The 25,667-nt window shown below is 43.0% G+C and overlaps 2 protein-coding genes across 6 annotated transcripts in view; both read left to right on the forward strand.

The window, feature by feature from the left end:
- Positions 1-16,587, forward strand: part of FLNB (filamin B) — an 82,421-nt gene extending 65,834 nt beyond the window's left edge. For 4 of the 5 annotated variants that reach the window (XM_053377918.1, XM_053377919.1, XM_053377920.1 and 1 more), the window contains 14 exons: positions 999-1,127; positions 1,904-2,077; positions 2,550-2,708; positions 3,357-3,560; positions 3,969-4,121; positions 4,812-4,934; positions 7,495-7,761; positions 7,994-8,131; positions 8,224-8,339; positions 10,766-10,898; positions 12,095-12,271; positions 13,536-13,754; positions 13,955-14,158; positions 14,923-16,587. In XM_053377918.1, the coding sequence (XP_053233893.1) occupies positions 999-1,127; positions 1,904-2,077; positions 2,550-2,708; positions 3,357-3,560; positions 3,969-4,121; positions 4,812-4,934; positions 7,495-7,761; positions 7,994-8,131; positions 8,224-8,339; positions 10,766-10,898; positions 12,095-12,271; positions 13,536-13,754; positions 13,955-14,158; positions 14,923-15,110 (2,384 nt within the window). In that variant the 3' untranslated portion in view covers positions 15,111-16,587. Of the gene's footprint in view, positions 1-998; positions 1,128-1,903; positions 2,078-2,549; positions 2,709-3,356; positions 3,561-3,968; positions 4,122-4,811; positions 4,935-5,873; positions 6,131-7,494; positions 7,762-7,993; positions 8,132-8,223; positions 8,340-10,765; positions 10,899-12,094; positions 12,272-13,535; positions 13,755-13,954; positions 14,159-14,922 lie in introns of those variants that run through there. The other variant, XM_053377922.1, reaches the window with a different exon arrangement.
- Positions 16,588-18,950: 2,363 nt separating this feature from the next.
- LOC128408337 (protein ATP6V1FNB) lies at positions 18,951-25,081 on the forward strand. Its single transcript, XM_053377923.1, has 2 exons — positions 18,951-19,478; positions 21,481-25,081. Exons 1-2 carry the CDS (start codon positions 19,022-19,024, stop codon positions 21,597-21,599), a joined length of 576 nt encoding a protein of 191 aa, XP_053233898.1. The 5' UTR covers positions 18,951-19,021; the 3' UTR covers positions 21,600-25,081.
- The last annotated feature ends 586 nt before the right edge of the window (positions 25,082-25,667 follow it).

Consider the following 25,667-nt stretch of genomic DNA (forward strand, 5'->3'; position numbering starts at 1 on the left):
CTTTTTGTTCCTTGAACTGGGGCACATCCAGACAAACAGGAGCCGGTTCATAGCTTTTGGGGACAGGGACACGTTCAGCTATTTCAGCTTTGAAGCCTGTGGCAGAGCTAGAAATAGAAGCGCCAGTTAAGTCCCAGCCACAAGAACAGTCTCTGCATAAATCTGGACTTTTTTTATTATAAAAAAAAATAGCATTGGCTTTTTTATGTGCTCCGTGATGACTGGTTTAGTGAATCTCTGGCAAACTCAAACTTCACTGGCAGCAACCAGTTGATAAATTTGTAAGGAATATGATCCTTTACATGGGCATGACTGAGGACCTGCTCTTTTCTTGCTGGTAGAAAGCAACTGCATGGGATGGTTGGAGTTCCTGCTGTGTGGATGTATAAACTGGGAGGTGTAAGGCAAAGTCCTGTGGGAGACTTTGATGGTTGGGTGCTGCATATGTTAATTATTTGCAGTAGTAGGCTTTCTAGAGTGCTCTAGTAGACTTTGGGGCAGTGAATAAATGTGCAGCCTAAATGGAAACTAGTGAAACACGGAAATCAGAAGAGGATAAAGCTACTGGAACTGAGCAGAATGCTTGAAAACTTTCCTAAATGCTCATGATTGACAGTGGATCTTGCATTTAATTTCTTGCAAGGCTCTCCAATTTCTTGCAAGGCTCTGCAGCACAAGAGAGCGATTGCCCCCATGTCCTCCGGCTTGTGGGTTTCCTAGATAAGCATCTGGTTAGCCACTGTGGCAAATGGATGCTGGAGTAGATAGATCTTGGTCTTATATAGCAGGGGTCTTAATACATAGCATTCTCTGTCATACGGAAGGGAATATAGGGAAGAATTGAAAATAAATTCTGTGTGTGCAAGCTTAAGATGTATTAAATTGCTGAGTAAACACACAAATTTAAATTCGTTCTCTTTGGAGAGATGTACAAAACGATGTTAAAATAATTTAAATATCCTACCTCGTGTTTATGCATAGTTTTTCAACCTTTGCAGAGAGCCCTCTACAGTTCTATGTGAACTATCCCAACAGTGGAAATGTAACTGCTTATGGACCTGGCCTTGTCTATGGTGTAGCAAACAAGCCAGCAACCTTTACCATAGTTACAGAAGACGCTGGTGAGGGTAAGTGGTCTATTCTGCAGTGTCTGAAGAATTTACTTGACATGAATCCTGTCTGATTTTTGGTGGAATATTTAACTTCCATGTAAGCATGCCCCAAAATTTAAATTCCGAGGCGGATGCTATAATCAGACTTCATAGAGGGTGAATAGAAATAATTCATCATTTTCTTCATTTCCCCAGTAACTTTAGGGATCCATAAATATACCAGTGCATGGTTCAACATAGCATCACTAGCAGATTGTACATCTGAAGAATTTTGCAGATTACATGATGTGTTACAACTGTCCCATCTAACATTATGGTGACCCTAATGATGGGTTAGGCTGAGAGCTACCCAAAGCCACGAAGTGAGCTTTATGGCTGAGCTTGGATGTGTACCTGCAAGTCCAAATACGATTCTGGACACTGAACCCTCCTTTAGGAGAAACCTAGATGTTTCTGTATAGAGCCATAGAGTTGGGACACAGGGTCTTACTCCCCTTGTAGTCCAACCTCTTGTTTGCAGCAGGAAACTCAGAGCTGATTACAGTCAGACTTAATTCCCTTAATTCAAAGTTGCTTGCTTTCACTCCCAATAAAACATTTTTGAAGATCACTTGAATATGACAAATGAAACCTTCAGAGGGCTAGCCGTGGTACTCAATCCAAGCAGGGCTCCCCACATCTGGAACTGCAACTTGGTTCTTAATTGAAGTTCACTGATTTTTATTTCAGACCATGTCTTGAAAAATGTAAGTTTGAGAATTCTTGTGGCACTTTTTTCTCCAACGTGACAGGTGGCTTGGACCTAGCAATTGAAGGTCCCTCCAAGGCAGAGATCAGTTGCATTGATAACAAGGATGGCACTTGCACCGTGACTTACTTGCCAACTCTTCCAGGAAACTACAGTATATTAGTCAAATACAATGACAAACACATCCCAGGAAGCCCATTCACTGCCAAAATCACAGGTATGAGGAGCACTTGAAACAGCTACGATGGACCTAAAAGCTTTGTGTTTGCAATCCGTTGCATTTAGTATAAATTTACATAAAGAAAAGACTTGCCTTTAACACTCATACTCTGTGTAGACTGCAAACGAAGAACTGACAACTTGTTTTTAACCATGTGATGAAGTCATGTTGTGTTTAGCTGGCTTTTGCCCAGTAATTTAGTATGACTTGCAGAAACAAAAGGTTCCCTGCAATAACTTCTGAGCTGCCAAGTGTTGTCCAGTTACTGTCCACTAGAGTCCTGGTTTCGTGGAGCATAAATTTGCATTTGTAAGCAGCATACATGTCGTCTGATTCTCATCGATCCTTTCTTTGTAAATTTAAGTGGAAAGGCATTTGGATGGTTTGCCCAGAATGTTAAGATCCAGTAATGTTAATATCTAGTGGTGTTTTAATCCAAAGTCCTAATGGGAAATTTTCCTTCTTAAAGATGACAATAGGAAGCAATCTCAAGTTAAACTGGGCTCTGCTGCTGACTTCCTGTTGGACATTAATGAGACTGATCTTAGCCTCTTGACAGCCAGTATTAAAGCCCCATCTGGCCGAGATGAACCTTGTCTTCTGAAAAGGCTACCCAATAACCACATTGGTAAGTCTTAATCATCTTCTAGGGAGGCTGCTGTATTGGTTGTGTGGTTCTGGCAGGGTGGTCTTGGGGAAGCTTGTGAGCCTGGGCCACAGTTGGAATCAAATAATACTTTTAATTTGTGGCTAGAGTAGGATTTTGATGCCACAAATAATATTTAATGCCAGCTATCTTCCAGGGATGTGGGTGGCGCTGTGGGTTAAACCACAGAGCCTAGGACTTGCCGATCAGAAGGTCGGCGGTTCGAATCCCCGCGACGGGGTGAGCTCCCGTTGCTCGGTCCCTGCTCCTGCCAACCTAGCAGTTCGAAAGCACGTTAAAGTGCAAGTAGATAAATAGGTACTGCCATGGTGGGAAGGTAAATGGCGTTTCCGTGTGCTGCTCTGGTTTGCCAGAAGCGGCTTAGTCATGCTGGCCACATGACCTGGAAGCTGTACGCCGGCTCCCTCAGCCAATAAAGCGAGATGAGCGCCGCAACCCCAGAGTCGGCCACGACTAGACCTAATGGTCAGGGGTCCCTTTACCTTTGCTTTTACCTTTACCTATCTTCCAGTTCTGTATTGTGATTTGACAATGTGTGTGGAGGAAGGGGGGCAAAAAGATAAAGTGTGAAGTTACAAATTTGTCTTGCTGCTAACCTCTGTCTGGCAGGTATCTCATTCATTCCACGGGAGGTGGGAGAGCACCTGGTCAGTATTATGAAGAATGGGAGCCATGTCCCCAACAGTCCGGTGTCCATTATGGTGGTCCAGTCTGAGATTGGTGATGCGAGCAGAGCAAGGGTTTCTGGACGTGGCTTGGTCGAAGGACGCACGTTTGAAATGTGTGACTTCATTGTAGATACAAGAGATGCAGGTCAGTACTGGGATTCCTGGGCTGCCAGAGAGTATCTAAGGGATGCCTGTGGGCTGCGGCTTGCCCACCTGTAATGTGGTTGATCTGCTGTTGCCGTTCTCTGAGCATCACAGCAACTGAGCAGAACAAAATTGCCTCTGACTTGTAAATTGTGGTTGCCATGATGTAGAACAGGTTTGGATGCTCTGTCAATCTGCTAATTTATATAGGTTGAAACTAACAGGTCTATACTACAAGCAGCTTATCAAGCAAAATCCCATATGTGACCATGAGCTGAAATGGCTGGCTCACTTGTAATGGTTAATATACAATGACTGTAATCCGTAAAGCCGTCCATCAAGATTTAGGCAGTGCTCATTGGAGCTCTTCACAACTGCTTGCACTCATCCCAGCTGCTTTCTTTTCTAGGTTATGGTGGGATATCACTGGCAGTTGAAGGACCTAGCAAAGTAGATATCCAGACAGAAGATCTAGAGGATGGAACTTGCAGAGTTTCATACTTTCCAACTGTACCTGGTGTCTACATAGTATCTACTAAGTTTGCTGATGAGCACATCCCAGGTAAGAGAAAAGAAGCCTATGTAAGCCAGCTATTGCTGGTCCACTTCCCCATCAGCGCTGACTTCTTGTAATAAGTGCAGAGTCTATAGGACACCATCTAGGCTTCCCACCAGGGCCTTCATGTTCTGAAAATGCCTGAAGAAGCTTGATTGCTAAATTTTGGAAGGCAGGATAATAAACGTCTTGCTCATCTTGAAGATGCTTTTGTTTGAGGGGTTGTCTCCTGCTGCAGTGTAACACTAAACTAGAATATTGGTTTGGTATAGGTGACTCTCAGCGTATATGGGGGTTGCGTTCTAGGTTGTAGCTTGCAAAGCCAAAATCATGTATAGTCAAAATACATTGGGGTCACAGGTGGGTGGGATTGCCAAAGCCTTTTCCCCCCTGGACACCTGCCCTGCCTTTAATTTATTTAAAATTCACAAAGCATGTAAAGCTGAATGTGTGTAAATAGCAAGTTAACCTGTGTAGGAAGATGGGACTTCCTTGATGGTCATCGCTGATAAGTCTTATGCTTAATGTGCTTAGTTAACAATGCAGTGGTCCAGCCTTCCTCAGTGGGAAAGAATTCTAAGATGGTAGTGGAAATAACTATTAGTAGACGATATGTTACTTTATTTCCTGTGAAATTCTTTATGCTTCTGTACTGATAGATCGAACTCAATGTTGTTTTGTCTCTACTAACTACAGGGAGCCCATTCACTGTGAAAATAAGTGGGGAAGGAAGGGTGAAGGAAAGCATTACACGTACTCGGCGGGCTCCTTCTGTGGCCACGGTTGGAAGCTTGTGTGATCTTAACTTAAAAATTCCAGGTAAGTTAGTTCTACTAATACATTTACTGTTTTGGAAACCATAAACCAATAAGTCATTGAATCTTCTGGGCATTCTTTGCAATCAGATTTAAAAATGGAATGTTATCCAAAGAATTCTAGAGATCAGGCAAGGCATTATTTGCATGGTAGGACTCAGGCCCATTTCTTCCTAGGCCCCATGAGGCAGCCGTGGCATTTAAATTTTGCTTTCCAGCACATCACCCACTGACTCAGTTCTCATAACAAGTGACCTGGTTCACATGTAATGCTAAGCCAAACCTGGACTTAAGGTGAATGCACAGGCTATTCAAAATGATACAATTATTTTTGCCTCTTAGACCTTCCACCTGCTGCCAGTCTACCTGAGTCTAAGCCACAATTTGACTTAGCACATGGCTGAACCCAGATTTGTTTTATTAACCAAGGTTTTTTCCTGGTTTCACAGTTTATGGTTTGTCTAGAGGAAACAAACCATGAACTTGAGTTTGGGCTACATGTTGAGCCAAACCATGGCTTAACTCAGTGTAGCACAGCAGTACTGGATGAAGAACAATATGCCCAAAATTTCTGTTCTGGGAATTCATTCATTCATGCTATGTGTGAAGTACGGGTGTTAGGATGATCTCAGAAGGTTGTACTTGAGTACTGTAATGCTTGAGTTACCTTCAGCCATATTTTTAGAAGGGTAGGAGCGTAGTTGCTGCTATAGAGATCTGTATCATGTGGATCTAACTGGGGGAGACACATAAAATAATTGGCTGGTTAAAGAATAAATGCTATCTTGCTCATAGAATGCACTAATATACAGAATATATTCAGCATGCCGCTTCAGTTTAATACATATTCTGACGTCTGTTTCTGTCTCTTTCTCTGCTGCTCTAATCAATCTTGGTCTTCCTGTCTTCTCTTCCTTTCTTTCCCCCTATTGCCTTCTCATAGTTACATGGTTCCAAATGGCTATATGTCTGGAGAGATTGTCCCGTGTTTCACACCAGTTCATTCCCACTTTCCTGTGTGTTGAGCAGAAGGAAAACTGCCAGACTCAATTGAGAGAATCTTGGTGTCCTAGTTTCACAAAAAACCCAGCCAACACCAGACAACAGTGTTTTCAATCAGTCCTTCTATGGGATCTACAGATGTATTACATACCTGGCTCCTTAGGGGTAGTGGGTACGTTGTAGTACTGAGGTTGTTCTATAACTGCATTACATACTTCAATAAAATCTGCTTTAAGGCACAATGCATGGCAAGTAAGCAGCAAAAGTATTTGTTACAAAGACCTGTAACAAACCCTCAGTTAGTAATGGAGCCTGTGGCCCTCCAGATATTGTTGAATTCCAATTCCTATCAGTTCTCAGAATGGGTGATGTTCATCGCACTAAATCCAACTCTGTTCCCAAATAAAATTAGTTTCTTCCTTGTTTCCTTTCCTTTCCTTTCCTTTCCTTTCCTTTCCTTTCCTTAAGAGAACTTCAAAGAATCTTAAGCACAACCCCTCCTGGACATATTTGTCTGTAACTTGGTAGATTTGATCTCCTCTGTTGTGGGGGGAGTGTATTATGCCTGCAAATTCCATCCTCTTCTGTCAACAGGAAAAGGTTGGGGTTTTTTTTACTTTCCAGTAGTTATTGGTGTGGGGGATGAAGTGGACTTAAGTTGGGTGATTCAATTCTTGATTCATTTGTCAAGTGCTTCAGAAAGAGGCAGACCGCTTTCTGAATTGTGCACCTGCTGTATACATTGATCAAGTAAACATTCAAAAAAAGGGGGTGAGTGGGCTCAAATTTAACTCATCCCCCACACTTGAATGCCTGTGACTCAGTGTGAGTGCAGTTGAGGCTCCATATTCCATATTTGCAAGAAAAGGGAGCTGCTTAATATGCTTAAATCTTTTGAAGTATTCTCTTTTAATTTCGTTTGATAGATTCTATAGCTTCAAAAATGGATGGTTGGGGATCAAAGAGCAATGTATTGATTTCTCATTACCTGCTGCAAGCTCTCTTAACTCTGCTTTCTGCAGTCAATGGAGACACCGTGACTTGCTTGTCAAGGGTGGAGGGTGACAAAATAATTGGATTTGTGAAGATTCTTGGTTTTTGAGGTGAACTGATAAGTATGTGCTTGTCCCTAATATATATATCTGACACTGCATGCACAGGTGAATGCTTGGTATGCACTCACTTAATCGTCAGTTATGTTTTGCTGGTTGCAGTTCTGGGAAGTTGAGTTCCATCAGGTTCCCAGCAAATGTCTGCCAGGTAAAAGTGTTTTGGTGTATGATCTATAGACGAATGTGCACTCAAGGGCCACTTTGCATGTAAAGTTTGAGGGCATTTCAAACATCTGAAAGCAGCTGACTTTGGAACTTCCAATAGATCCCAAGAACCTCAGTTGTATAGTCAACTAAACTTGGTGACTGGGTTTCCTATGGGGAAGGTTTCAAAACAACTTAAGTGCTGGGGAGCTCTGCCCTCATGCACTGGGCATTGTGTGTCAGAGTAAGATGTTTAGAAACCGAATCTACCTGCTCCCCATTAATGGTCAGTTCCTTTTTTTTAAGAAATCGACATTGGTGACATGTCAGCTCGGGTCACTAGCCCATCTGGGAGAATGACAGATGCAGAAATAGTAGAGCATGATAAAAACACGTACTGTGTCCGCTTTGTACCACAAGAAATGGGGGTCCATAATGTTGATGTGAAATACAGAGGACAGCATGTGCCAGGCAGTCCATTCCAGTTTACCGTTGGGCCGCTTGGTGAAGGAGGGGCCAATAAGGTCAGAGCTGGTGGTCCAGGACTTGAAAGAGCAGAGGCAGGCATCCCAGGTAAGACCTTCACTAAATTTCATCTGAATACATGGGCATGGGTCTAAGGGCCTTGCAGTGAGAGGGGACGATAGCTGTAATCTTGGAACAGGGTGCTTACACCTTGTAACACTAGAACACATTTCTGGAAGCCTAGTGACCCTGCCTTGTGTTGCAGAGCCCCATATCACAAAGGGATTGGAGGGCCACTTGCCTGCTTCTAATTCCTGGGTGTGGTTGTTGTTTTTAACAGCTGAGTTCAGCATCTGGACAAGGGAAGCTGGAGCTGGAGGTCTTTCCATTGCAGTAGAAGGACCAAGTAAGGCAGAAATTGCTTTTGAAGACCATAAAGATGGATCGTGTGGTGTATCATATACTGCTCAAGAGCCTGGTATGGATATCTTAAGTATTAGCAAGTTGAAATGAAGCAAAACACCATGAAAACAATTCCTCCTTGCTTAGCAAAGTTCTTATTTCTTCCAGGTAACTACGAGGTGTCCATCAAGTTCAACGATGAGCATATTCCAGAAAGCCCTTACCTGGTTCCTGTGATTGCTCCTTCCGATGATGCTCGTAGGCTCACTGTTATGAGCCTTCAGGTGAGACATAAGGAAGCATCTCCCATAGCCTACCACAAGCTGATACCATCCTTGTGCTCAAGCTCCTTAAAATTATTACTTGCTCACTAGCTTCACTTCTTCAGAGGAGATCCCTTGCCACGCATGTAGGCCTTCCAAGTTAGGAAACAGCATCTGAAAAGGGGCGACTCTTTCCTAGTGCTATTCAGCTAAGGAACAACTGTGGCCTCCATTCTCCCCGCACAGTGGCACTAAGCAGTTCTATAAACCTTGCTGTTAATTTTCTCACAAGGTTTGTCTATGTATGACAGCGTTCAGCAATGAAGCAATACTAAGCGGGGTAAGTTGGCTTGCATGATTGCATGCTGACAAGGCAGTTAGGCTAACATGCAACATTTCTGCTTGGCGTATGCTCCCAGAATGCACATGGTTGAACAAATGAGGCTCTGGGGTGAGCACAGAGCAGTAATTCACACATGTGCAGATGTTGCAAAACCACAAGCTTGTACTTTAAATGATTCTTAAACAGCAGCCAAAGTCTGAGTGGATTCCAGACTTCTAGCTGCTTTAGTTTGTACACAGTCCTGACTTTTTCCGTGGTGTGCATCTAGCAATATTTTTAAGTGACTGTCTTTAATCTAAAATAAGAAGCCTGGAAGTTTCAGATTGAGCGTCATCCAGCCCATCATGTGTAGATTTGCTGCAGCTTGAGGCCAGCAGTATTAGTTAAATTGCACTGCTTTTCAGAACTATGATTTTATAGACTGACATTTGGTGTAACTTTCTAGCCAGAGCTGAACTTAAAACAAGGAGTTACAAGGACGATAATTAGCTGCTGGTACTGATGTTTTTCTTGTGTTTCATTTAAAGACTCTTGACAGAATGTGTGGTGTCAGCTGACTTAAACCCTGAAGAGGGAAATAAAACTGATATTTTTTTAGGGGGGGGGAGGAGTAATCTTTTTACAAAAGATGTCTTTTGGCACTCCATAAAAAACTTCCTTGGTGTATTTTAGCTGCCTATTTCAGTTTATTTCTCTCTTGAGGATAAAACTGTTAAGTGGAAATTAAGGTAAGCTCTGCACTGAAAGCAAAAGCGCAGCATTCCAGCGACCCTCCCCCCGATGGAACTTCAATTTTCCAGTGGCTGGGGGCGGGAATCACACATGCATAACACCAGGAGACTCTGGTTTTTTGTATGTGTGGTGACCGCTACTGGGGAGCAGGTGTGCATTGATATATGCTTTTGGTTCCACCTTTGCTGGCATGTTAACAGAAATCTCCAAAACGTTGTATTGGTTGGCATAGGGTGAAACATGCTTTGCTTAATCAGAAAGCTCCAGGCTTAATTCTAGATGCAATATGGAAATTTGTTTTTGGCAGCATGTTAATGAGTTAGCCACACAATTAGGAAAAGAGATTTCAAGTGATTTTGGGAGTATAGCAAAGCAAATTCAGCCCAGACAACCATAAAGATTTGGGCAGCACAAGCATTTTGTTTTAAAGCTTTGTTTTAAAGCATTTGATGATTTTGGGGCTGGCATCCTACATTTGTAGCAAAATGATGACCTTGCATACTTATAGTCAGACCAGAAAAAAGTGTGTGGGTAGACAAACTTAACCAAGCCCACACTTTGGGAATATATTGTACTGCTGTTCATCATATAATTTTATTTATACCCCGCCCTCCCCGGCCAGAACCGGGCTCAGGGCGGCTAACACCAATAAAATTACAATAAAACATAATGGGGGGAGGGAAACAACAGTTAAGTAAAATATGGGTTAAAATACTATTTAAAATGCAGCCTCATTTTAGTAGTACCCCATAAATCAAAACCATAAGGGGAGGGAAACATAAGGGTCAGACTGAATCCAAACCAAAGGCCAGGCGGAACAGCTCTGTCTTGCAGGCCCTGCGGAAAGATGTCAAGTCCCCCAGGGCCCTAGTCTCTTGTGACAGAGCGTTCCACCAAGTCGGGGCCAGTACTGAAAAGGCCCTGGCCCTAGTTGAGACCAATCTAACCACCTTGCGGCTTAGGACCTCCAAAGTGCTGTTATCTGTGGACCTTAAGGTCCTCCACGGGGCAGACCAGGAGAAAAGATCACATCTGGAATCCTCAGAACTAAGAAGTTAAAAATAAAAAATATTCCTAGTTTTAAGACATGAGAATACTCAGTTGAGAAAAGCATAACATATAGCAGGGTTAGGGGTGCTTGTGTCCTTGTCAGACACATTTTTGTAAATAATGAGACTGATAATGTTTTTCCACAATCATAACGTCTATGATGCAATAACAGGGCTACCATGTGTCAAATATTGGTTCTGTGTTAGACAAAATATGCAAAGCTGCTGCTATATTTCAGAGACAGTAAAGGACCGAACTGTTATATATTCCTTGCAAGCCAAATGTCAATATGTATGTGAGGATCTTACTATTGCGTTGTTAGGAGTCTGGGTTGAAGGTTAACCAGCCAGCATCCTTCGCTATAAGGCTTAACGGGGCAAAGGGCAAGATTGACGCTAAAGTGCATAGCCCAATTGGAGCCGTAGAAGAATGCCATGTTTCTGAATTGGAGCAAGGTAAGGATGTGTCGTAAACTTGGTACTCAAAACTGCTTTAAATATGTAAACAGTCAAAATGGTTGTAATAATTAAATAGGAGGTGGCCATTTCAGTTCATGCCAGTATATAAACAGTGATTGGATGCTTATTGTAGAAAGGACTGTGTTCCACAAAGGAGTTTAGTACTACTTCCTTGATGGTACTGAACAAAATACTTCCTCAAACCCATTTTAAGGCTAATTGGCATGTGCGCTTTACCACAACCCCAGTTGTTGTTTGTTTGTGCAGAGAGGAAGTCCTCCTGTGAACAGAGGTGTGCATGAGTTTGCATGTGCTAATAGCTCAGTTGAATGGTTGCATACGCATCTTTCTGCACAGTAGAGAGATTGCTTCACAACTTTTAGCTAAATTGTGGACCAAGGAAAAGTTATAATCCTACATAGGGCCTGACCTGTAGATCAGGCTTCCTCAACCTCAGCCCTCCAGATGCTTTGAGACTTCAATTCCCATCATCCCTGACTACTGGTCCTGTTAGCTAGGGATCATGGGAGTTGTAGGCCAAAAAACATCTGGAGGGCCGAGGTTGAGAAAGCCTGCTGTAGATATTTCAACTCTAGCTACCTGAAATGGCTCCTGTCTTTCCATCCTGCCCTATACATTTTCGTTAACTCTTTCTCCCCTCATCCTTCACTTTTGAAAATACATGGTATACCTATAGGCAGATTCCAACAGGGTCTCATCTGATGCTGGTGCCAATTTGTTTAAATTGGCCTTACATTTTTGATAGCCATTTCTAGCTACTTTTAACCATGCAGATTTACCATTCTAGTATTCTATGTTTCCTAGACAGTTTTCAGACTAGTCACTGATTAAAAGGAACAAGCTATACTCAATTGTGCTATAATTATAATATTTGCTGTATAATAAAGAAATGCAGTTTTCTACCAGTGCAAGTGGATAACCATTTTGCAGCACACTGGTGGTTAAAGCAATAAGAATGGATTTTAAAGTGACAGCTCCAACTCCTATGCATGTTCTCCACATGAGGATTGCATTTCAGAGGCTTTGCTTCTCCTCAGGCATGTTCCATGTGCCACCTTCCCACGGCCCAGACATGGCAGTCATAGAAATAGTTTTAGATGCTGTGTGCTCTGCTTTTTAACATCAAGTTCTCAACCTAAATTTATGATTATTTGCCTGTATATGTATTGCAGATAAATACGCTGTTCGGTTCATCCCGCGTGAAAACGGCATTCATTCTATTGATGTGAAGTTCAACGGTAGCCATGTGGTAGGCAGTCCTTTTAAAGTTAGAGTCGGGGAACCAGGTCAAGCAGATAGCCCAGCTCTTGTCACCGCCTACGGGCCAGGCCTTGAGAGTGGCGTAACAGGTGAGTGGTTTCCTCTTTCTGCGTTAGAATTCTGAAAAATAGGATGGTCTTGACCCAGAGATTGCCTTTGTCTCACTAGCTAACACTCTTCTGTCTGGTGTGTACAATTGGGCTATACCTTTAATAGGCTCAGCCAATATGTTTTGAAATGGGTGGTGGTCTCGGTTCATTTCAGTTAAAACAGGGGAAAGCTAATATGCAAGAAAATGCAGAAATGGATGCTGAACTGATTTGAACAATTCAGTTTAGCAGTTTATCACACAGTTGCATCATTCCTGTCCATTAGTCATGTTGGCTGGGGTTGTTGGGAGTTCCACAACATCAGTTTGGGGGGGGGCACAGGCTCTCCATCTCTGGCCTGTGTAGTTTTCAGTGGGTCACATGGGAGTAGTGCTTGTTTATATCTCCCGAGGCCCTTAGAGGGAGAAATTAACTGAAATTCGACAGATGAGTTGTCAGTATTACCGGCAACATACCCATTCGCCAGCGCTGATGCTTAACCTTTTGGGCTGGGTCCTTGCTATTGATCAAGCTGTAATGGATTCCACACAGCCAAACATTACTTACTGATGGTCTGGCTGCACTTAGGACTCAGCTATACAGCTGCAAATAAAACATTGTACAATGTGACACTAGATGGCAATGGGGAGCCTTATGGAAAATTCAATGTATTTTTAAAAACGCTTTAAAGGAAAGCATTTTCAGAACATTTTTATATGTGTGTAGATTCCACCTTAGAAGAAGCATTCATCAGTCGTTCTGGGTTTTGTCTTGCTTTTTGCTTGTCTTCACATACTTGCCCAGGCATCCCCAACCTTCGGCCCTCCGGATGTTTTGGACTACAATTCCCATCATCCCTGACCACTGGTCCTGTTAGCTAGGGATCATGGGAGTTGTAGGCCAAAGCATCTGGAGGGCCGCACTTGCCTGTGCAGCAGCATGGGAAAGTGTGAAATTTGTGATCGCAAGGCATCAAAGAAAGGGCTGCTTTTATTAGGAGGTGGGACAAGTTTTTTCTAAATCTTTTGGAGTATTTGCTTTTTTGATGGATTAGTGGTCGTGACTCACTTTGGGTATTTCTTGAGAAAGTGGTCTGGGTTTTTTTATTTATTAAAAAAATTAGAATTTGCAATGGCAGATTGTTGCGGGGTGGGAGGCTGTATCCATGACATATACTTGGCAAACTAGATTGCTGCATGAAAGTGTGAAGTCACAAACGGTTCGTCTTGGAACCCATGCTTCCTGTTTCTCCTTTGCTTTCCAGGGTTACAATCGGCATTTACTATAGACACCACCAAAGCAGGCCCTGGAACCCTTGCTGTTACAATCGAGGGGCCGTCAAAGGTGAAAATGGATTGTCAAGAAGCTCTGGAGGGCTACCATGTAATGTACACACCTATGGCCCCAGGGAACTACTTAATTGGAATTAAATATGGAGGGCCCAATCACATAGCGGGCAGCCCTTTCAAAGCAAAAGTGACAGGTAAGACTCATGAGCCAGTATTACCTACCTGGTTGTGTTCTCAGCGGGAGGGTGGGTGCAGAGAGATGGACTTTCCTAAGGTGGCACAGTGTCTTTGACTTGACTGGCATCTAGTTGACGGTAGCCATTGAGCTCTTGCACTTAGCAGCAGGGGTACTGCCTCACTGTTTAAACTGTGCTCTGGTTATCTTGCTCTGTAGGCCAGCGGCTGGTTAGCCCAGGTGTGTCCAATGAAACATCCTCCATCATGGTGGAATCTGTGACCAGGTCAACAACGGATACCTGCTATAGTGCCATTCCCAGATCTTCATCTGATGCAAGCAGAGTGATCTCCACGGGAGCAGGGCTCTCTAGAGCTTTCGTGGGCCAGAAAAACACATTTTCTGTCGACTGCAGCAAAGCTGGTAACTTCCTTTTTAAAAAAATTAATAAATGTGGGTTTCTATTACTGGTTCAGTGACCAAAGACCTGAACTTCTCCACCTTGTAAGTGTCCACTAAAACTTTAGTGCCTCTTTCACCCCAGAGAAAAGTATTCAGTTGCCATTGGCAGTGGAATGTTGGATCTCCCACCGCTTTACAAAGCATTTAAGAGCATCTAAAGCAGGCTTTCCCAAACTTGGGTCTCCCGTCTGTTTTTGGACTACAACTCCCATCTTCCCTAGCTAGCAGGTCAGGGACGGTGGGATTTGTAGTCCAAAAACAGCTGGAGACGCAAGTTTGGGAAAGCCTGATCGAAAGATGAACTGCTAAGAAAAGAACTAGAATTCTTTGTCTTGCACAGGAGTCAGCAAGGTTTACTTGATGAATTTTGCCCAGTGCTTTTTCTCTGCAGAAATACCTTGCCCTGCAAATAGCATTATCCTCCATGAGTAGCATACTATTAAAGACTACTGACTGTAATGGCTGTGTCCCACTGTGGGAGGCAGTATGTCTCTGGACCCAAGTACGGGACTCTCAAATGGGGAAAGTGCTGTGAATTCAGATTCTGCATCTCAACTTCCCATAGGCACCTGTTTGGCAAAAACAGAGCGCTGGGTTAAATGAACCTTTGGCCTGATCTAACAAGGCTCTTAACTTTGAGTCTGATTGGTCAAAATATTTAGTAAAGCTTGATTGGAGCTGTTTGAATTTGGGGTGTGGTAGTAACGCTCTTCATTCTGCCTTAGGTTCAAATATGTTGTTAGTTGGTGTCCATGGACCTACAACTCCTTGTGAAGAAGTATCTGTGAAACACCTTGGGAACCAACAGTACGGTGTAAAGTACGTCGTCAAGGAGAAGGGTGACTATATTCTAGCCGTGAAGTGGGGTGAAGAACACATTCCTGGAAGCCCCTTCCACGTTACAGTTCCCTAAGTTCGTATTGTTTCAAAACATTCAGCTCTGTTCAAGTGAAATCCGAACAATTCAATACTGTGAGCATTCCTGTGAGAAATAGAGTATACTTTCATGTATACAGAACACATTTTTTAATGCACCCCAACTTAAATTCTGCAACTTTTAAAAAGTGTTCTATTTGTCTTAAGCATCCCTCCTATACAAATGTAAACCAATGTACCTTTCGGATCGATATGCAATCATGTAACAAGGTCACTATCCTTTTTGTGGATTTTAGAATTTACATGTTAAACTGGAATTTGTGTTTGATAATTGGGTAGCTTAAACTACTGACTTTTGATGGACATTTTTTAGACTGGAAACTTTTTAAATTTAGCTGTAGAAAATCACTTTGGCTATTGCCAGCTAAAGTTCTTCTGTAAAGAAAATGAGGTAAAACTGGTACTTACTGTGCCTTTTGTATACTTGATTTTTTTTAAAAAAACACACACGTAACATTGAAAACTCTCAAGCGTTACAGCTAAACACTAAAACACCATAGCAGAAAGCTTGGCTGTTTACATTAGCAGAAAATGAAAACTGCAAGGGGTATCAAACTGTTCCTGGAAGTCTTTGCCTCTTTTGCTGTGTACAGTTACGATGCTAGCTTACTTTAACCATGATTGTTGTGATTGACAGGATGCCAAATTAGCTGATATTCTGCCACAGGTGTGTTTTGCTGGGTGCTTGGTAGGTGCAACATGCAGGAACTCAGTTTCTCCAAAGAGTTGCCTGCTTGTTTCTGCACTCAGTGTAAAGTTCATGCTTGTGCAGCTCACACCTTGGCTGTGCTAGAAAGACGTTTATCTCCAGCACACGAGGCTCTTAGTTGAGTAACAAAAAGTAGCTTCTGACTTGCTCATCATGTCCCTGATCATGATGATGTGAAAACTAGCCTAGTCAGTCAGACAATATTAAGTGTACCTCTGAATGTTTCTGCTAATGGTGCGAGTTTATTGAGCCTGTTCATGCACAAAGTGTTTATCCCCTTCATTGTTTTGGGATAAGGGAATGAGCACATGGCCGTTCCAGATTTCAAAAGACATTCCAGGTATGCAACTAATGGTTACTACAAAACTCCTGTGGCTTTTAGCAGTTTTTCTCTTTCTCAAAGAGCTTTAAATGTGCCTAATGGAAGAAGAGACTTGATGGAAATTTGTTCCCTCTGTTTAGAGAAAGATTTCTACTTGGTTAACTTTATTTTTGTAGTAGTATGTCAGTGCACTAAGTCTGAGCACAGCTTCTTGGAGGAGGAGCTTGAGTAACAAGACATCCTTTTTTCTTTTCTTTTTTTACTGTGCTGTGTGCCTTAATGTGAAATGCTCACTACATTGTAAACTATAAGGAAAAGCAGAATAAACTGGAATAATTGCAAGATTGTAATATTGTATCCCATAACTTATTAAAAACCATGAATGTTGGCTTCATGAAATAAAATGTGCATGTTAAAAACAAACTCAGGTGGGCTTCTAAGTATTTTTTTTGGTTTTGCCATAACTCATGTCTGTCTAAATGGACCAACTTGTATTGTACCTGCATCAAATATCGTTCCTGCTGGTGGTTTTTGTTTGAAATGGAAACTGAAACTTTGAAATAGCATAAGGCAACAAAGTGCCTTACAATAGTACGGAGATCTTGAACATGGACCATAATTGGCAGTGGTAAAAGCAGATGTGGTCTTTCGTTCATCATGCATGGTTTTAAGCATACAGGCTCCCTAGCTCTCAAGACTGTCTCTGTGGCTGAGTTAGGTATGCATTGTCTTTTCCACAGATTTTTACACTAAATATTCTAGGTCGTGCTGTGAAAACAAGCTAGCCCTTGGTCAAGTATTTAGCTCTTAAGCCTCCTACTTGTTTGCATGGCTCTGCCAAAGTCTACCCCTAATCCCTATAATCATTTGGTTCTTGCCATGCCATTGAAAGGCACTCTGGAGATATGAATTTTGGGGAGGGGGTGTAGTTCAGTGGTAGAGTATACACTTTGCATTCAGAGGAACCCAGGTTCAAATCCTGGCTTCTCCAAATAAAGACCAGGTAGCAAATTATGTAAAATGCTTCTTTTTTCAGAGCTGCTGTCAGTTGACCGTAGCCAGCTTTCCCCTAACCCAGTGCCTTCCTGTTTTTTGGACTACCAACTCATATGCACCCCAGTTATCATGGCCAATGGTCGGGATGGTGGGAGCTGGTAATCCAAAACATTGGGAGGGCACCAGGTTGAAAAAGTCTGAGCTGTGTTGACATGGAAGCAGCTCATCAGCATTTTATTCAGGAGTTTTTCCAACCTGCTCTGGAAATGCCAGGAATGGAACCCAAGATTTCTGCTTGCATAGAATGCACCCTTCTTCTGAGCTATGGGTGATGGCGACAGTGTATGTGGAATTTATCAGTCTTTGTAACTAGTGCTACCATCGAACCAGAAGTAATGATTGCTGTTTTTGTTTTGTTTGCAATGTTCTTTTTTCGGTGCTAATATTCTTCCACTGTGGCCCTAGCTTAAAAGGGCTGTGCCATGTTTTCTAATAGATGTCAGATTCTCACATCTGTGGGCAGTTAATAGCTAGAGCTACATACAAAAGCTTTCACTGTTTTCCATGCCACTCCTAGGCACACACCACAGTTTCAAAGTTCAGTGTTATGAATTTCTTCAGAATATTCTCTCTCCTCTTTATATTAGTTTACTCACTATGTACTCTTTGAAACTTGGGTGGAGGCCTGGCATTTGAATCTTACAATTTATGGCTTAACTCCAGAGGTCTAAAACTTTCCCATTTCTTTATGGGTGTGGTAGTTCTTGCATTGCGATGAAAGCATTAGAGGAGGAAACCAAATGGCTGGCATGGAGTTCATCTCTATACAGCTGCCTTACCCATCTCTCGGCTACAAATGCTTTTGATTCTGTTATTTTAAGATGCTTTGCTTTTAAAGGGCAACTGCTCAGATTAAGACCATGGGACAAGAAAGATAGAGGGAGTACCTTTGCATGCATTTTAATTTCCTCTCTGTAGCTGTGTGCTATATACATTTCTCTGAAAAAGATTTATCCCCCTACTGTGCTACCTTTCAGCTATCACTATGACTACTGCATTGTAAGGCAGGGGGCTTTTAAGAAGGTGTTTGAATTCTTTGTGTAACACACAGAGAGCCAGTCAAAACTTGCCTGCTTTGGGGCTGTATTACGCACCCAAACCCCAGGGTGGGTTTTGAGCAAGGGCACACAGCCAGTTTTGTGGTTTCAGAGAGAGAAATCACAGGCACCACATGGAATGGTAGCCAATCTAACTTTTTGTGGCTTCCGCTGAGTTTGGCTTTGATTTTCTTTGGGTTGAGTCCAATGCAACTTAAAATCGGGGAAATGAAGATTGGCAAATCCCCTGCTTGCTTGTTGCACAACTTGCATTCAAGATGGACTGCTAACTTCCAACCAAGTGTTTTTGTTAAATCACTATTTGTGTGCGTGCACATTCGTGTGTGTCTCAGGTGTAAATATTCTCTAGTCAGCACAAGTGGGAAGGGTGAGGAGGGCAAGGTTATTCTTTATTTTCAGTTTGATTTACAAGCTCTGCAGTTACAAAGCCCCAGCTAGGTTGTAAGGTAACTAATTCCACCTGTCAGGCAATTGCAGCTGCAATGAAGCCCACCTAAGGTTTTCAACATTTCACCAAAACCAAACCCTTCCAACGCAGCTTTATGCCTTGTAGTCACCTAGTTGCAGGAGGTGTGTGTGTTAGAGAGCGCGAGCGAGCGCACACAGGCCCTGTTCAGAGGCTGTAATTTGAGAATAGCTTCACTGGCCCTTTTGTGTATGTTTCCTTGGACACCAGAGGCAGGAAGTAACATTTGCCGAGCACACGGTGGTCACCACACAGACTCTGCCATCTCTCTGGGGCCATGAGGGGTCTGCTGACCACACGGGAGCAAGATGGCTGGAGGGAGCTTATTAACAAGGAGGCCTCCTGCAGGGTCAGCTGGAAGGCAAAATATGGGCACAAATACCCCAGGCGGGTAACTGACTATGGGGTCGCCAAGAGGAAGTGTTTCTTGCCTGCCATCTGCCCTCCTGAGAAGAGTGCAAGCTCCCTCCGGTGTCAAGAAGTAACTGTGCAAAAAGAGGACAGGCGGCAGCTGTCAGGGAAGGAGGAGAAGCCGGAGGAGGAAGGCCGAAGCCTTCAGGAGCCTCTTCCTGAGATGAGGGTTCCCACGCCACAGACAACTCAGTTGCTATACCAGGGCTTTTCCCATGAAGGCAAAGGGAGGCACCACTACCTCAAGCAGAGGAAGATGAAGAGCCCTGAGGAGAAATTCTGCTACCCAGTGCTGTCGTCATGGGAATATGGCTGGCGCTTAGGTAAGAGTAATGAACCAGTCATGGCTATTGCATGGATCCCAGAGCATGAGAGGCATGCAGTAGGCTTAAGAGAATGCTTCACCAGTGACAAGAAATATTTCAAGTTGCTTCTGCCTCCCCCGCTTTAATTGTCTTTGTGAGGGAAAATTATTGGGGTGGAATGCAGTGTAGCACTGTCTGTTGTCCATATGTAATCTCCCCTGCCATAACATGCTTAAATTTGTTGTAGGACTTCCCCTGATCTCTAGCAGATTTGGGAAGGCACAGGGCACTAACAGGATGTGTCCCTGACAGCTGTCTGTCTTTCCTTATGCACACATGCCAGCTCCTGAACAGTTTTAAATATGGTGGCCCACTTACACATTGGCAAAAAACCCGAGGAAATGTATGTCCTCAAAAGAGGCCAGAAATCGGCGCAGTATTTAGCATGAGGTAATTTATATGTTTGCAAATCTGACAATAATTAGTATAGGTCAAATGGGAGGACTGTGACCAGGTATCAGTTGTTGATTGACAACTCCATTGACGTCTGTCTCTTTTGGAGCAGACTGTTCTTCAGTAGAGGACTGTCCTCTGTCAAGTAGGCTGCATGGTCACCCTCCCTTTTCAGCTTTGTCCAAAAACGCATTTTTGAAGCGCAGGAGCTAAATTGTACCTTCTGCTTGCTCTAGTTGCCCTATGCCTGCCTTTCGATCTGTTACCACTTAGCAGCCTTCCTATTTCATTCTGCATAAGCCCCCAGCAAACCACTGAATTGCTAGCTAAGCATTATTCCGTGAGTCACGGTGACAGAAGCCAATCTAGTTCTGTATGCCAGAGTCTGAATAATGTTTCATTTGCTTACATGGTGACTTTGCTCTGAGTGTAAGTGTTAAGAAGAAATACAAAACAGTAAGAACTAAGTAAAGTGAAGCACAAGCTGGTGGTGTTTGCCTGAGATGACGCCACCTTTACAGGCCCCACTTCAGAGTCCAGATCCCCATGCAGTCATGAACCTTTGGTCAGGCACCATCTCTCAGCCTAACCTGGCTCATAGGATGGTTGTGAGGATAAAATGGAAGGAGGGGGAAGCCACATTCAAGCTCCTTGGAGGAAATGACTGCCTGCCTGCCCCCAGAATGGTAGAAATTAGGCAGGTGAAGCTTTTAAGATAAAATGATGGGCAAGGGCGCACCTGCTGAACTTCTGCATAGTCTGCTGCTATTACAGACAGGGGAAAAGTTTTCCATCATCTAAGCCAGGCATAGGCAAACTCTGCCCTCCAGATGTTTTGGGACCACAACTCCCATCATCCCTAGCTAACAGGACCAGTGGTCAGGGATGATGGGAGTTGTAGTCCCAAAACATCTGGAGGGCCGAGTTTGCTTATGCCTGATCTAAGCATTTATATCTTTTATTAATAGTGGAACTAAGCTGCTGTTTTGTGCATTATTGTTTTATGGAGCAGAGTTTTGTTCAGTGGGAGCTATAAAGCATTGCAGCTCTTCAGGTCTATCAGCCTCATTCCAAAAGACCCATACAGGTTTTAGTGCTTTCTTCTTCAGTTAAGAGCACATGTTGGCTTTAGCCAATTGTAAACGCAGGCAACTGAATGATAATCTTGGTCATTTGATAGCCCTTTTTAACCATTTTTGTCTTTTTAATTGTATATATTGCTTGTTTTATGTTGCTATGGCTGTTGGCTAATGCGAATAAAGTTTATCTATCTATCTACAGCATAGGCGGAACTACCTGAGCAGCCCCAGGAAGGCAATGTAGTCATCACAGCTACAGGTGGTGAACTCATGATGGTTTGTATGGCAGTCAGTTAAATGCCTGGTGATGATTTCACCAAATCCAGGAAATGGATGATAGGTTTACACTGCTCCTTGCTTATCAGTTTGCAAATTGTGACTGTTCTGTAAGGGAATCTGAAAATCACATCATGTGGCAGCTGGCATTCTGCTTTAGGTTATCTTAGGCATGCAATTTTTAATGCTCAATTACACATTTATTTTTCCAGGAGACGTGGTTAAGGACATGAGGACACCAATCCATGGCAAATCCCGAATTGTAAAGGATACTTTCTACTTCAAAAACGGAATCTTCTATCATCCATCAAAAACTGACAAGCTGTCATGAATATTATTGCTAACTGACATGTGGAAATGTTTGTGCAATGTTGCCTAGCATGGGTATTTGTTGTGGTATTGGATCACACAACCCTCTATAATTACTTCCCTCCATAATTACTCTTTCAGATTTAGAACTTGCTTCTAGCCTTCCTTTCCCTGTAGCATGTAGCACTGCTTCTTGTGTAACAGATGCACAGCACCTATCATTCCGGCAGAGTAACTTACTGGGTTCTGTGTCAAGGATGTGTATACAACCTTGCATACATTTGGGACCAGAGTCTGATTTAGAGCCAATTAATTCATATGGCTGTTGTGATGTTTCTTGTGATGGTTTCCTTTTGTGGTGACACCTTGAAAGAAGACCTGCCATAGGCTGATTTTTTTTTAAAGCACCTATCACAGTTTATACCAAGATGAAGTTAGAGAACTGCTTTGAAATTCAAAAAGGGTGCAGGTTTGTAACAAAAACTTTTGTGACAAAGTATTCCCAGTTCTCCAGGTAGTGGATCTATGAAAGACCTTTGACTGAGGCCTTGGAGGGCAACTGGCAGTCAGAGTAAACAGTATAGGACTAGATGGACCAAGTCTGCTCCATTAGTGATTGGGTACATTATTGTATTCTTCCCTGGAGGTTGTGTGAGCCGTTGCATTGGTTCTTAGACGTGGGGTGGAGTACCACAATGACTTTACTATTTTCACTCATGGGAGCGAACCCATCATTCACTTGTATAATAAAGGTAGACCATGAGGAATTTATAGCCGCAATTATGTGTATGTCAGACATGGGTATGCTGATCAGCTGATCAGTCCTGGAGACAACGAACTAATGGTGAGCAAAAATTCACAGGACACAGCCCTCGGAGACGGGTAGCTCTGTGGTTTTTGCTATTTTTCCTAGAGCTCTTCAGGCATGGATGTGAATGACTTGTGAGAGTACCCTGGTTTCTTCAAAAGATCATGTGAGAAAGCCATGCTTTGCTGTGTGTCATATCCACAGCAAAGCTCAGATTGAGCAGGAAATTGATCCATGAGCCAAGGTTGCTGCCTGCAGGGGACAGAGGCCCCCAAGTGAGGTGAACCTGGGGCTACCAGAATTCCCTTGTTTTTCTAAGGGTTATTTTCAGATATGTGATTCCCCACTCCATAGAATAGTCGTGACCGCCTCAGAATGCCCCTTGTTTCGAAAGCTTTTTGCTGACAGGCCTCCATTGCTCCCAACTGCTGCGTTACAGCCAGGAGAGTGAACAAAAGCTCTGTTGTTACTCGCAGCTCAAACAAGCCTGGCTGAAAAACATGAGATTTAAAATTAAAATGGGGGTTTGTGTGGGTGCTCATGCTCTTAGGGGTGCATAAGGCAGGCATGCTTTTCAAGGTTGTCTCCACAGCTATGACATACAAGTATTTTATATGAAAATTGAGATACCCGAAAAATTGAAGGTGCTCCCTGGAGCCAAGACAAACTGTGCTGCTGCAACTCACAGCTTGTGTTACCCTCATTCTATATACACTCATACAATGGACTTTGTAACTTCAGCTACTCTCCCCATTTGATCCGGAACCAGGGTGGTGATAATTTTTCTTTCTTTCTTGGCTTTGTTTGCTTGAGAAGTTGAAGAGATCCAGTGACTCACTGCTCCACAGAGACCACTTGACTAGAACAAAATAGCATAAAACAAAAGAGCTGCAAAATAAATTTAGTGAATGGAACCATAAATTTATGTGTGCTAATGTATCTAAAAGGTGGCTCTTTTTCAAGTATATGTGAATAATTTCATAGTGTCTTATGTCTCACTTGACTGAAATTTGATAGTAACATGAAATATACTTTCAGTGTTGTGATTTACTACAGGAATGTTGTCCAATGGGCCAGCAGGGAATAAGAGATGAAAATTTCAGTCCATGTGTGATATATATTGCTGATATTTTATCTGCTCTCAGTAAAGCCACAACTTAGTCCTGCGATTCAGCTTATGCCGATCCATGGACTGAATAACAGGCTGCGTCTAGACCAGGCACCCCCAAACTCGGCCCTCCAGCTGTTTTGGGACTACAACTCCGATCATCCCTAGCTAACAGGACCAGTGGTCAGGGATGATGGGAATTGTAATCCCAAAACAGCTGGAGGGCTGAGTTTGGGGATGCCTGGTCTAGACCAATACTTACTCCATTTCATTTTGGTTTTAGGCTTCACCATCTCTTTGCATTTCTCTGGACAGGGCTCAGGACAGATAGCAGTATGATAATTATTCTACACCCTCCCTGACTAGCAAATGACAATTTAATAAAAACATCATCTGGATGGTGTATATATGGATGTAGGAAGCTGCCTGAATTCAGATCACTGGTCCATCTAGCTGAGTATTCTCTGCACTGGCTGGCAGCAGCTTTCCAGGGTTTCAGACGCTACTTTTTTCTAGCTGTACCTGGAGATGTCAGAGATTGAACATGGGAATTTCTGCATGCAAAGCAGAAGTTCTACCACTGAGCTATGGCCCTTTCTCATGCTTGGCCATTGGAAATCTCTTCCCCTAAAGACTCGCTTCCTCTAAAGACCCCTAAAGTTAAGGAAAGCCACAGGGAGCCCCCTCTTTCTGTGCAAAGTCAGTGAACTTAAGAGAACACATCAATTTCTGGGAAGGCAAGTGTAGGATTTTATTTTCCCCAGCAATTTCTATATGCGCATACACATGAAGGATGAATGAATGATTCACAGGAAGACCCACAACCACCACACAAGCAAATCAGGATTAACACTGTCATATAACTGCCCTGCAAACGAAGTGGAACAAAAGCAGGGTGAATGTCCAATAAGCCGGTTGTCTGAATGAGGCCCACATCTGAAACTGCAGGGCTTGCCTTATGTGGTTATGTTACCTTAGGCAGCATTTCAGCTAGGAAATGACATCTACATTACACATAGATTTTGTATTTGAGAGTGCAATATTATTTTGATGATGGGAAATAAACAAGGAGGTGATCTCTAAGTTAAGCACAGCTTTCTTTGGAGATCCCTTCAGAAATACAGACCAAGGAGGAAGCAGCATGATGGGGCCAAACTATTTTTTGGCATCCTAATCTACGGTGAGCCACCTATTTTAAAAGGTTATCAAAATAGCTTCACTGAAACTTGCTTGCTTATTTGTTTTGTCTTCCCAGAATTGGTAGTATTTCCTGCACAGGAATTTTTAAGCAGAAGCAGGCCTTTATATCAAATCCTGCAATTAATTTGTCTAATTAGTTTACATAGAAGCTATAGCAAATATGCTTTTTAGTATTTTAGCCTCATTTTATAAAATAGCACATGCATGAACATTTAGTGGTGAGGGCTTGAAGCTGTGCTAATTTGTACAGGAGGAAGGGCGTTGTGAGGAGTCACTAGTAGAATGACAGGAGTGTTGTCTTTGGATGTGGGAAGACAGATTTTTAATCCCCCTTTAGCTATGAAGCTGCATGGGAGGCTTAGAAGTCAGACTAGTCAGGAAGCCAGAGGGAAAAAAAACAGCAAGAGGAAACTCTTGACTCCATCCAGACACAACTAAGCCTAGTGCCACCTAGTGACTAAAGGTTATATTCAAAGAAGGGCTAAGTCACGTCCCTATTAGTGCAAGGATTTCTGCTTGAACAACAGAACTCACCCTGTGTACCCCTTAAACTTGTTCTAGGGGTTCTGCCAACACCCTGGAGCAGATCTGGGGGTGGGGGGTGGGAAGAGGGGGAAAGTCCCACTGCCCACTGTAGAGACACATTTATTGAAGACCACCCTACAAAAATAGAATATACAGTGGTACCTCCGGTTGCTGACGGGATCTGTTCTGGAGCTCTGGTTGGATCCCGAGGTTTCTGCAAGCGGAGGTGCCGCTTCTGTGCATGTGCAAGGTGCGAAAAAGTGCTTCTGCGCATGCGTGTGGCGCGTAGAGCGTTTCTGCACATGCATGCGGGGCGAAACCCGGAAATATACTTCTGGGTTTGCCGCATGCGTATCCCGAAGGATACGCAAGAAGAGGTGCACATAAGTAGAGGTACCACTGTAATCCCCACCATGAGGTTTACAGTGAGTTTGTAATTTGAAAGTAAA

Source organism: Podarcis raffonei, chromosome 2, assembly GCF_027172205.1.
Source record: "Podarcis raffonei isolate rPodRaf1 chromosome 2, rPodRaf1.pri, whole genome shotgun sequence".
Taxonomy (NCBI): Eukaryota; Metazoa; Chordata; class Lepidosauria; order Squamata; family Lacertidae; genus Podarcis; species Podarcis raffonei.